At 34.9% G+C, this 13,826-nt stretch overlaps 1 protein-coding gene across 1 annotated transcript in view; it reads right to left on the bottom strand.

Annotated features, from left to right (window-relative positions):
* Window positions 1-13,826, bottom strand: part of TRDN (triadin) — a 250,735-nt gene that overhangs the window by 114,138 nt on the left and 122,771 nt on the right. Inside the window, 1 exon segment of the mRNA XM_057363578.1 lies at window positions 3,587-3,661. Within this exon segment, the coding sequence (XP_057219561.1) occupies window positions 3,587-3,661 (75 nt within the window).

The following is a 13,826-nucleotide window of genomic DNA, read 5'->3' as shown; positions in this document are numbered from 1 at the left end:
ATACAGTGCTCTTCAAATGGCACAGAGCCTATGTCTGATATCATATGCAACATGTAYTAAGATTCTTTCCACCAGGAGAAGGATTTTGATACAGACTTTTCACAAAGGTGCTTTGTTCTTGTGAGAAGGCAAAGACATACTATTTTGGAACAATTAACATGAAGCTAGCTAAGCCTCTGATCTTAGTTTTGACACTTGTTGAACTGCAGCTTCCTCCCAAGAGATCACCCTTCCTTTTCAGAGAGGACAACATGGGAGGACTGTTAGAAAACGAAATCCTTTTCAGATGAATGTGGAAATGGAGGAAAGTAAAACTCTGTGAGCTGAGCAAAAAAGTCCAGACCTGAGAGAGAGACTCACAGAGAATCAATTGCAGAGCAGTTTTAGGATGCCAGTGAATAACAGAATACAAGAAATCTGGAGTTAAAAGAGGTGTGGAAGACTACAATCAAGGAAGAGGAAGCATATTAAAGTCAAAATCATGGACAACTGATCTGTTGAAACGACTGGTGACACCAGTGTCCTGACATGGCAACATMAGTGTCAGCCAAGCTGAGAGCACTGCTTCCAAGTACTTGTGAAAGCTCCAGAAAAAGATAAGATAAAGAATTTAAAATTAGTTCTTTTGTTTCCTAGTTTACCAAAGAAGGTTTCTAAGCTTGAAATACARGTAGAAGTTATATATCAACACCTTTATCTTCACAAATTCCTTTACCCTCTTTSTTTTGTTCACTCTTAAAGGATCTTATATTTTGTTTTATTCTTCTGCTGGTGATCTGAAACTTCAAACTCTTCATTGAAGTTTGAAGGTAAGATCTTTGAAAAGGGTCAACCAGCCATGAAATAGGAGAGAAATTATCTGTTCTTCTTATTTCTGACCAGATAAGTACAAAGCATTTTGCTTTTTGAACAGAAGATATCTGAAAATTTCAACTTACACACACACACACACCTCAATGGAATTTATTGCATACTACTCGAATACAGTGTACAAATTGAGATGGTCTTAAAATAATTACCCCTTTCCTGAAGGATTTACCATGGAGGTGAGGGAAGAGAAAATAGCAATGACAATGAGAGAAAGTTTTAGATTTAATACATAATAGCAATATGCTCTCTTTATAAGACCTCAAGAATTCAGCAAACCATGATTTCCAAAGGGCATTGGATACTATCCAGGAAAAAAGCTTTCTATTTGAAGATATTGAATAATCTAAAAACTTTAGTGATATCTGGCACATACACACCAYTATTTCCACCTTATCAGCAAACAAGAATGGTCCAAGATTACCTAAGGCAGCAGTGGCAAAGTAAAGTGATACTGAAAACATGTCAATCTAGAAAAAGAGTAAGATCCTTTCAGCCTTCACCAGCTGCATGGCTACATATATAATGTCTGAATATYGCTGAGTTGGAAAGCCTAGGGTGTAAGTAGATTGGCTTCATAAATTTTCTGTGTGGYAAACACTCTGTTACATCCTTCAGTTTTACCTTTTTTCAGAGCTAGTTTCTTCTGTCAGAGGGTGAGCCAGGCTTTGATGTTATATAAAGTATATTTTTCAGTTAACAAATGCTTCTATTTGCTCTCTATTCTGAGAACTTATGATRCTCTCTTCAATTGTATTTATTTATAAGAAGAATCTTTTGTTTCAATCTGTCCCTTCTCCTGATCACTGATATTTAGTGATGTACCAGTCATAAAGCTATCTAAGCACTAAGAAGTCTTAGTGCAGATGTCTTTTCAGCTGTTTCAAAGATTTAAATTTGTCTACCTATTCCTCTTTTTCCCTTCTGACATTGTGCCAAATATTCCCATAAATTACTTTTTTTTCCCCTCTTCAGTTTTTTTTTTTTTTTTCCTGCTTCAGTTTTAGGGTTCCTTAAGGCACTGTGGCATACTCATATGTGGAAAACACAGGCTAGAACAACATAACAGCTTTTAACAGTAACATTKTACAAGTAATTCTGCCTTCTTCATTGCCTCCAAATCTCTCTCTCTAGAGACTGGCCTTAAGCCTTAAAGGGAATGTAGTAATATATATGGTTCTGAGCAGATAATCTCTCCCACCCCAATTTGTTTCCCAAATGGGTGTCTAATTCACATTCTCAATTACCTGAATTGCACACAGAAATGAGCTGATGAAACACACAAATGTGTAACTGGACATAAATAGCCATTTCTATGTGCAATTGCAGTAATTGCACACTCTTCATGATTTTGAAAATCAAGAACCCAGTGTTAATTTGATGCTAGTTCATCTTTTATAACATTTATATTTAAAGATTAGGTTTATCACACGGCAAATGTGGCAGCCTTGTTCTATTATGTCTTTTGTCCATGATGGTTAATTGGCAGATAGCAGAGTTTAACATTGCAGGGACTTCTTTCTGCTGATAAGCTGGGCTCAAACATTTTCTTAAAATAAGCAGGACTGCAAATCTATTAATATGCTATACTGTGTCACAATAACCACAATTTTATTCTCCTTTAAACAGCMTGTTTAAAAAGAAATATTCATTTGAGGTAACGAGATTTTGAGGAAAGAGATAATAGCTGCACAACTATTTTTATCCAAATGTTCTGATTCACAATAACCACATTCCAGAAATGTCTAATTAATGTAACACTTTGTTTCAGTCATGAGTCCTGCCAAAACCTGAGTCTCATTTTCTGTTTTCAAATGCAGGAAGTCTTCTAGCTCTTGTTACTTATTCTGCTGTCACCCCATCTGTTTTTCTTTTAGATTGCAATTGCTTTCTGGATAACACRAAACTAAGACCTCTATGAGAGAGATTAGCAAGTGCCATGGTGTGACTGAAGGACTCAATTATGGTATGAAAACTGCTACATAATTGCACAAAAAGACTCAAGTGTTTTGTACTATTAAATTGTATGGTGTACAGACCAAGAATGTATATTGCAGCAGTAGCTCTAAATCATTGGACATAGTTCATTTTAAAATTAAAATGCATATTTCAACCACTTTTTATGTAATGATTAGGCTATAAATAATATAATTCAATTTCAGGGATTATATTTTAATCTTCTGAAGGTAAAATCTGACTTTGTATTTCTCTTTCAGTGGTTTTAACAATAGCAATAGGGTTGATAAATGCAGAGCCAGAAATATGATGTTCATTWTTGCAAAGAATGCACGGAAACATTACTGAATAACAATAGCTGAAAGAGTAATCCAAAGTGTATTAAGAGGATAATGTTGATTATATTTATAGTTAGCAAGTTATGGCTGAACGCCATTTAAAGCATTTTACAGATTAGGCCTCAATCCTGTAATCTGTTTCACTCAGGAAATTCCCCCAAGCCATCTGTGGAACCAGTAAACGGAATATTTAGGTCTTGTCATGCATATGTCAGTTGTCAGTGTGTCATTCCTGTCTCAGGTTTAGAAATGTGATCACTTTTCTAACATGGGTTATATTTACAAAAAAAAAACAACAAAAAACCACAAAACAACAACAAAAAAAACAAACAAACAAAAAAAAACAAACCCAAAAAGATATCCATTACAACAGACAGTCAAGTTAATGAGTAGAAGCCAATAGAGGTGGTAAAACTCAAACTTGCCTTCAGTAGCTGCAGGTTTCTTTCTTGGACTGTGTTCCAGAAGAAGACGAGGTGGTGGTACGAGTTCCTTATGTCCTGCACCTAAATATACAGGTTAAGAAGCACAGAAAATTTATTCACCAACAGGCTGAGCCATTTGACTGGGAGGCTGAGCTCCCTTCAAAATTATTCATGTTAAAAATATTACATTGTGCATGAAAGCTACTACCTTTCAGACACCATAAGAAGGAAATTTATTTCTCAACAAATACAGTAATTTATTTTTAAGAGTCACATTTGAAGTAAATGAAGTCCAAGTGACTCAAATAWATGCTGAAATACTTACAGTTCTGTTTTTCTTCATTAGACTCAAAAGAGAAAGATAATAATATGATAATAAGGTTACATATTCATGATGCCTTTTCTACAATAAAGTCTTATTTTCTTCTGTCAAACAAATGATCTGCAGTTGCTCCCTCAAGTCCATTTATTATGAGCTCCTGGAAACACCAGGAGCAAAAATGATGATGTTTCTTATCCTTAAGGATTATTCTTAATTAGCCAATATCAGCCAGGTCATGCGTTGTAAACACTGATGAGGTTCTGATTCCAGCTGCTGACTGAAACACCTCTACTGTCTCAGAGTGTTCAGATGGGGCTTTCTGAACTGTGCAGATATCATGATTTGTACAAAACATTTATGACAATTTCTCCAGAGATTCACGAACATATTTAATGTACTCTCATGATATCCTTATTTTCTAGTTTGTGACATACTTGCAGTCTACTTATTTTTTTTAAAGTTATTTCACTGGCATTTAATCTCAGTAGCTCTCCTATCATTTTCATTTGGAAAGTACAATTTTTTTATAACCTTAGAAATAAAATTAAGTAGTTAAATATAATGTTGATTCAGTCATATGCACCAGCATACATTCACTGCACCAGAGTCCAYGTGCAATCAGGCTGTTAAATCTCAGCTCTAACTTCATATCAGAAACTCAAAGCCATGCCTCATGCTTGATGGTAGACTCAGAAGAGAAATTAAGATTTTAATGGGCCTTGGAAATAGCAGTATCTTACTTACCCCTCTCATTTTGCAAAGGTGTGTATACTCATGGGGAATGCATGAGAAAAACATCATTTTGAAGACATCAGTGGGATTTGAGCATCGAGGTCTTAATGTTATTGCTTCTCATCAGCATATGTACAATTGCAGGCACATAATTTGCAAGCATGTGGTTCTGTTCATCCAGTAATTTGTATAAAATATCACACAGAGAGCTGCTYGAATTMGACTTGTGCCTGAGCYGCTGACAAAATGTTGATAGATTGATAAAACCAATRTRTTGAAGGYWCTTTGCAACAAATGGTAATAATTTTACATTTTCCACGTATTTCCTGTCTTRACAATAAAYCCAAGTGGATATTTACYAATCTCATCACAGAATTACTATAGCCTTAAAAAGAATGTTAGGCAAACCTCAGGAATCCAGATGTTTAGCCATGATTTTCTAAACACTTTGTGTCTGAAAAAGAAAATCTTTGAAGCTGCAAACTGAACTAATGAGCTGCTGAATACCTTTGTTGCCAACTAGAATAGAAAAGTTCCATCCATAACCTCTGTCAACRTACAGAAACTTCATAGATTTAAATTCTAGTTCAGAATGAAAACAAAACCCAACATAACAATTAATGAATTATGTGTAATCATATTCTTTCTTTTACATTTGATCAAAATCCTAGACTAAAGATTAGTTATTTTCTTTTTCTGAATTCTTTTCTCCCTTTTTTTACCCTCTTTCCAAAACTAGACCACCTAAACTCAGATAGAMAAAATCTAAATTTTTATAGCTTGGACTAATTGTTTTGTGTGAAAGAGGATAAAGGGCAGTGCCTGGGAATGTTGAGCAATGAAGATGAGTAATGAAGAAGGATAGTCAATAATTTGGATGGCAGTGTGCTATCTACAGCGTGGGGCAATGATCTAACTCTTCTAGGTCACATTGTAGGCTGGCCCCATTATCTTCCTGCTCTTTGCTGTAGCAGCATTTTTCTAATGATTGCACCAGTGTGCTCATAATGCCAGTRTGATGCCACTTACTGCTAATGACTTGTCAAGTTCTATTTTATAGCTTTACAAGTTTTAAGCAAATCATTTATTTCATGCAAATTGACCACATGATCCAATATGAGAGYGTTTTAAGCAGGAAAAGCTTCAGCTTCACAGATCAAAAACTTTCCCTTAGGCCAAAATGTTTGTTCTGAGCAGGTTCCCATCCACTCTGATAAAAGGCTTCTTTAATGTYTCCATGTCTTATTAAATGTCTTTCTATTCACTTTGATGGGAATGCAAAGGACAGTAGATGAATAAATATTTTATCCATTCTTTTGATGAAATATGTTAAAGGGGATAACCTAAGTCAAATTTCTTTCCTTTCCCTTTTTCCTCTCCTCTTTAAGTTATAAAGCACAAGTGGTTTTCTCTAGTGCAGACAACTCATAAATAGAAATAAGGGATTGGCTTCAACAAAGCAGACCATTAGGATTAATGCTGTCTCCTATCTTGACTCCAGCAGTGGCCAGTTGGACACATATCCATGATGTAAATGAGAGGAAGGCAGAATGTTTTTAATGCTCCCATTGGACAATCAGATTAGTCCATGAATCACGAGAAGTTATTATCCAGATTACCTCTATTATTACTGGACATACACTTATCTCACAGCTTTAAAAATGCAGCCACAAAGAGCACTGCACAGTTATTTGCTTCTCATTTCAAATGTGTAGCCTTCGTTTTTCCACTATGAGATAAGCCACAAAAGTTCATTTAAGCTGCTTTACAAAAAAAAAAAAAAAAAAAAAAAAAAAAAAAATCTGGTTTTTATTTCTCCAAAAGATGTATTTGAAAGAACAAAAATGTGCATGCATTTCTATGCTAGGCTGTCCCTGCAGTTGATCCACAACATTTCCATCTGTAATCTGTCCATGTAGTTGTGCTATAGGTATCTCCTTCATATATGGTATTGTAAACAGCTGACAGCAAATTACATCTGATGAAAACTGAAATAGGGAAATGTTTTGGATTTAAGCTCACTGGAATGCTCTCACCAGGAGAAAAAAAAACTTCTCCTTAAGACATGAGTACCTTCCTCCACAGCCTGAAAAGAAGGAAATAGGCTGCAAGGATGAATGGAAGGACTAGGACACTAKATGTTAACATGAATGCTTCATTTAAAATCAGCTACAGTCCTCAAGCTCTGGGAAACTTCTGTCATCAGTGTTTATCAAATTGCTTGAGATGTCTTGAAGAAATTWATTCTGGCTTGGTTTATTAATATTTTAGATTATTTTTATTGCATGATGAGGAATACAAGACAAACTTTAATTACCTTTTCTCAATCTAGGAAATGTCTTTCTATGTGTGTCAAAAACATCATGTTTGAATATTATGTACAAATTGWTTTTTTATGATAATATCAAATTATGTAATTTTTCTTTCTTCCCTGTTCTTCTGATTCAATTTGTCTGGAGCACCCTTAATATATTAAGTGTCTAAATCTATATTTCTGAGTAAAAAGAGAAAAATCGTGTAAAATTATTACTATAATAATTATTATTATCATTATTTTGATTCTACTACAGGCATTTCGGACTAGTGAATATTCCAGATGGATAGGGACAGAAATAATGCCATCACAGAGKGCAATATGTGGAAATACCATTCTCATGACTGTTCCTCTCCTCATATCCATATTCCAGTCACTTGAACAGAAGCAATCTGACAGCCCAAGAGCACCAACATTTTGTTACAGCATTTCTCAGTGYAGCAAAATGTCTTCAGACAGATCTCATTCTGCTCAGATGTGACATCATTCTCTAGTGATAGTAAAAATAATTCAAGTAAAGTAAGTGTCTTTGCAGAGTCATTCATTATGAAAAATAAATTCCAATAAAAGGTTTAATGAATGTTGGAACRAGACATGGATCAGCAGAATGAGGCAGGACTGCCAAATATGCTTTTAGAGGACTGAAAACGTAATGGASCCCAGCCATTTTGTCCAGGCTTCCAGTTTTGGCATGTGAGTCTCTGCAAGTTAAAGGTGAGCCCTCCCCATCTATCAGCCATTACTCTGCAGACATGCGGCTGTGATTATTCTGAGGAAAAGTTTCTCTGCTTAACATGTGTGCACAAAAAAAAACCATGAGCAAACCTTTTTTCATCAAGAAAGAACAGCTGAGGATCAAGAGGTGAGATTGYGTAACAATRCAAAACAATGCAAATGCTCATTTTCTGGAATGAAWTAGTTGTTAGAYTGATGCCCCATATAGGMATTCTTTCCTAAGGAACACACTGTGACACAAGGATTTCAAGCACACTGGCAATTAAATGGTTCCTGGAACATTACTGGGCTCTGGAATTCAGACTGATGTACCCTGTACCATGTTTTTGAACAGCCTCTGTGAACTATGACTTGTGCCAAGCAGCAGTGTCACAAAAAATTCATTGGCTGGGTTTGGGATTTGGCAGGGGCCAGGGACCACTCCCAATTGATAGCTGAGATACAGCCAGTCTATTTTGACCTTGAGGAAGTGTACTGTATGTGGATCTTTCTCTGAGAGAAAAAAAAAAAATCACCTTCAAAGAAAGAATAATTCAGTTGAGCTTGATTTAATAATCTACATATGGCCAMAAGTCTTTAAAGTAATAACAAAATTATGTCAAATTGGAAAAAATAGTTTAAACAGGGTCTTAATGACCTATTTGGATCYGAATTTTTGACAGGGGAAGACAGAATTAATGGATAATAAAATAAGTAAGTYTCTTATGAAGGTATGTTTTAGTAGCCAATATATATTTCAGTTTTTTAATTGCATTCAGGATGTGTCTCTTTATTAAATGGTTAATTGCACAAYATAWAATGAAACTCTGATTTTGCATAAGGCTGATCATATTACTTAAGAAAAATCTATGCTAGAGTGTATACAGTGATTACCAGTAGCAATGCAATCATTGAAATTTTAATATTWCTTTATGTTGACTATCAGTCACTGACTTTTATGATGCCTAAGAAAAGAAAAAAAGGAGAGATTACATGGATAATGCCAAATCTATGTTCCACTATATCTGTGTATGCAAAATCCATTACAAATATCACAAATAATTTTGGAACTCTTCACAGAGTCTAACTTGTGAGTAAAGCACATTATTGTGAGATACTCCCTAAACACACAATGGAACAAGGCCTTTACTAATCGTGGAACAACCTTGGGAGGCCATCCATCTATTAAGCTGAAAGCAAGGACCAGGAGGTTAAAAATGWGGGTGTAGGAAGGCAGGATGCAGACTGATATGCTAAATGTTCTTTTGGAGTAGAGGAAACGATTAAATTTCTCTTCTSAAGGCACCAAACAAAAAGCAGCAGCAACTTGATAGCCTTYTATTTTTAATACATRGATATTTGAGTCCATCATTGTTTTKRATGATGGATCATTAGGTATATATTTATATGTAGTAATAATATAATAGATGCTACATATATGTGCCTGTATGAACATACATATACATATGKATATTTATTTAGAATGAATAATAGAAAGATTAGGATTGGAAGGGACCTTRAAGATCATCTATTTCCAAATTTCTGCCATGGTTTAGTGATATTTCTGAATACAAAATACTCGATTTGGTAACTAAACAGGTGTGAGAATAATTGTTGGAGACTCCTGGAGTTTGTGTGAACATCAGTTGCTGTGTTTTCACTCAGCCACCAAATCCAATTCAAGTCACAGCTGGGAATTTGCTTGATATATTTTTTTCTTTTCCTGTGGGTTTGTATCCCATACATGCAAGTGTTCATAACAAGTGTACAAATGAGGTAGGCAAGGGAGGTATGGGTAGAGCTAACTGTGTTTTGTTTTTTTTGACTGAAAGTAGTTATTATGGGTCCAAAAATGCATGCAATGTATTTTGGCTACGTGACAGAGCTTGCAGTTAATCTACAAAAATATATCTGTTGAGAATTCCCTTGCAGAGATTTTTATCACAAAATCCCTCTTTAGCTCAATCTATATTTGTGAAAACTGCTCTAATTTTTATGTTCAGAAGACTGAAGTCATTAAGGAGTTAAGAATTAACAGTTTTGTCATTATACATTAAATAAGAAGTCATACAGCCTTTCCTGACATTAAAATGAAATCGAATTGAAAAAATTGAAAATTGAATTTGCTGCCTCCACTTCCTCCCATTATTTATCACGGGCAGTTAGCAGGTAAAAATAAACCTACATGTTAGCTTTAGAAATATCGAAAAATGGATCTCAAAGAACCAAGTACCAGGACAGTGAAAATTATGGGTTATTGTGTGGTAATGATGGGTTATTATAGTTATTGCTGCAGAATGGAGTACAAAAGGACGGTAAAGACAGATTATAAAATGAAAAGACATATTCAGTCTTTCTCTGTCTCCCCAAATAACCTTTAATAAATTGGTATAATATACAATAGTCCCCAGCATAATTAACATGAATATCAGGCTTTGGTRTAGATGCATTTTTTTCACAGTATGAAGTATCCAATTAAAAATGAAAACACTGCAACTGAATACTTGCAGCTGAAAATTAAACAGAACAGAGGGGACTTACAAGCTGTTATGAAGAAAAGCAATAGACACTGACATGCCATGTGAGCACTGCTCAGTAATTTATGTTCTTTGTATTTGGGTATCTGTACATATAATTTTTCAACCATCCTTAGTCCAACTACATCTAAGAACCTTTCAGTTCTCAAGTCAGAAAAGCTAAAAGTGATTGCTGCAAGAATGCTAATACTTTATGTTTTCTTCAAGAAAGAAAGCCTATGCCACTTTTTGCAATACAAAAACAGCCTAACATGGATAAAATCAAATCAYAGATACTATAATCTGTCACAATTACAGATATTTGTGCATAATGAATATGTTTAATATAGAAATCACTGGAAGTCAAACTAAATCCAGATATCTYTGCCCCCAAGCCACAAAGTGGTATCATAGCTCTGTGTCTTTTTGCTGGAATGAGAAAAACAAGAAGTTAATGATTATGTTTCCTGTCATGTCTATACTTGACAGTCACCTAAGACAGAGAATCCATAGCTGCTTTTCAGAAGTTAGAATTTCAATAATGCAGTTTGAAGTTAGAGGGAAAAGAACTGAGAGATTTTATTAGATCAAATATCAGAGTAGGGCCCAAGGTGCAGAGGTGTTGGCTCCCAAATCCTGTTTATTTCACACCCACTGAAATCACTTGGAGCTAAGCGTCATGGCTATAATTATGAGAAATACTGGAACAAAAAAACTGCAATACTGGAGATAAAGATTATTTTAAACCAACAATGCTTTGGTAAGTTCTGATTCTTCCTTTCCTTTGGTTTTCCCAGGGAAGATCCGCTATCCTTTAGAGAGGTTTTTTTTTTTTTTTTTTTTTTTTTTTTTTTTTAGGACAAAGGTTCCTGGGATTCACTGTCATGAGTTCAAAGCCTTGTGCTCAATGCATCCTACATGATTTTTTTGGGAAATAACTTACCTTGTCTTTCCATTGGACCTATAAATGGATCTAACAGAAATTAAAAAACAAAAAAGAATATTGAATGTTGTGTGCATACAATAAAAGTTCAAAATCTTAAATTCTATGAAAGTGGAAGCTGTAAAGCCCAAACTTTTTTTCATATGCTAAATTTTTTTAGGTCCTTTTTGTTGGGATCATTTGGATAGGGAATATCCTTCACATTTTTTCAAGAAAATATTTCCCTCTCTGTTTATTCTTTTCCTCTTTCACTCACTCCCAAAATACCATAGCAATTGGTATTCATATTTTTACCCCACTGTTTCCKTGATTGAATCAGCAGCTGCTCCTGATAATATCCTTTGAAATCTTATASAAAACTTGTCATTTCAAGTCTTCCTTCAGAACAAAATTCTTGCTTGCACATTTGCAGCATACTTCTTGAATGCATGTAGGCTCTCTGACTACTAGACATTTAAAAGTTAACTTTCAGATAGTTATATCTAGRTAAGTCACCCGAGGGATCCATTTATAGTCAATGGAGAGAAATTGGTACCTTCAAAGGGTGATTCATCTTTTCTATCTTAGGCATCTTTCTTAGGACAAAATTGTCCTCTGGAGGCCTCCATTTCATACCATTGGCTATAAAGACAGCTAAAGGTTAAARTTTGGCAATTAACTTTCGGGWATCTAAGTGAGGTGCAATGAATTGMAAACATTTTATTTTGCAGTTCTCCATAAAGATGATGCTGGACGCCACCAAAATATTCCAGGATCAAAAGAGCTATGCATTATTTTTCACACTGTACTTGTTATTCGATAGCACAGTGCTCCCCTACCCCCCAACAATTATATGAATGAATCTCATGTAGAGAAAGGATTTTGTTTTTAATCTTAACTTAAAAAAACCCAAAAAACAAAACAACAAACAACAAGATAAAACAAAACCAAACAAACAACAAAAGAAAAAAAAAACATTGTTTGGGTACAATATGTGTGGGATTTGAATATCTTTTGAAAGCTATATTATTTACTTTGTCAGATAATATTGACTGTGTTGAAGGACAAAGTGAAACAATAGGAAGGAAAGTGAATTATCGGAGGGAAGAATAGAGTTTCTGATGAAGAAACCAAAACTAGTCTTGCCTCATTCTAGRTATATGTCATAAGTTACGTGTCTTTTTGCCAGAACAGATGCATGCAGAAAGAAAGCTGACATCAAAAGAAAGATGCACCTGAAGAGAGAATGGTGAAAGGAATGGATCTGCCACAGCTCACAGTCACAGCAGYTGCAGATGAGATGCCTAAAGAGGTGGCCATAAAACAAGGCAGGGAGGGCACAACTCCACACTCTTCTGTCTACTGCATTGCATGTTTTCAGAGCAGGAGAGGTGAGGAGTTATTGCTAAGCTGAAATGCTTCACGATAGAACATATCCTGTCCAAGTTCTAGTAGATCCTTTCCATGCTCTTTTTATCTATGTGGTATGGTGAACTGGTGTTATTACTGCTGTTAAAACTGAGCCTCTACATTTTCCAACAGAGACAGTATAGGATCTATATTGGGATGAGAAGAGTAACTTCTCCTAGTTCCAAGATAGAGTTGTAAGTTTTTCTGTGTTAATGAAAAATTAGGAGAAAACTGGAAGCTCTTCAGTTTGCATTTTTTCCTTTTTCATGATGTTTCAGTGTATTCAGCATCAGGAGGTGCTTAAAGGCACATTGTATAGATGTCAGCTAATTTCCTTTCCATTAAATTTCAGAGGGATTCATTGCATGGTGATTAATTTCCCTAAGAATTTTCAGAAGTATATTCTAAAGGTAACAGTTTCATTAGCTCACTTGTAATTTTAGAGTTATATAACCTGGGCTTATACAACTAACTGAAGGAGAAGATTATGGGTTATCATGCCTCATCAAAGACAAATGTTCACTTTCAACCCATGTAGGATTCCTGCTATACTGAAATGGCTGGTATTTAAGATGATCTTGGCTGTCTTGTTTGGTTTAAGCAACTCTGTGATGGACTTCATGGTTTCACAGTTGTTGCGCAAGAAGATCAAGCAACTGGTCAGAGTCTTCAGAGACCATTATCTCTTTGATAAGTGTTTGAAATATAAATTCTGTGGTGCTCAATGCTAACAAAGTGCAAGCCAAGTTTGCTCTCTGAAATTAGAAAATGACAGAGCCTAGAGGTACAAAGATGTGAACCTATTTAGCAAATCTTAAAGATATTTTTCRATATACATAAAGATCTTTTTAAATACACACAAACGTGTTTCAGACTATTCAATAAATAAGTCAAACCTTGTAGTGAATCTCCCTTTTAGTGGTTTAAGAGCATTTAGAACATTTGGAAGGGAAGGACTGAAAAAGACAAGTGTTAAACAACTAGCAAAAATTATCTTTCTATGAATTGAAAATGGCTGAAAGATTTTGCCAAAAATTATCATCTTTACTRGAAAAATAATCATGGCAAGTTTTGAAGTTATACAGAGCAGTACGTAGGTGACTTCAGTGACTGTCTTTTCTACCAGACATGGTTTATAATGCAGTCTCAGATCTATTGACAATTGTATCCCATCCCTTTAAATAACTAATCCTACTTGAATTCTGAATGGAAATACTGTCAGCAAAATCTGAAACATATGTAATTATTGTATGGGTTCTTTTTGCATATACTGATTTTTAAAACCTGATAAATCTGGGCTTGAAAAGGAG

The sequence above is a fragment of the Malurus melanocephalus genome, unplaced genomic scaffold (assembly GCF_030028575.1).
Source record: "Malurus melanocephalus ecotype Western Australia unplaced genomic scaffold, MMel_1.1 scaffold_29, whole genome shotgun sequence".
Lineage (NCBI taxonomy): Eukaryota > Metazoa > Chordata > Aves > Passeriformes > Maluridae > Malurus > Malurus melanocephalus.
This window is presented reverse-complemented; position numbering and strand designations above follow the sequence as displayed.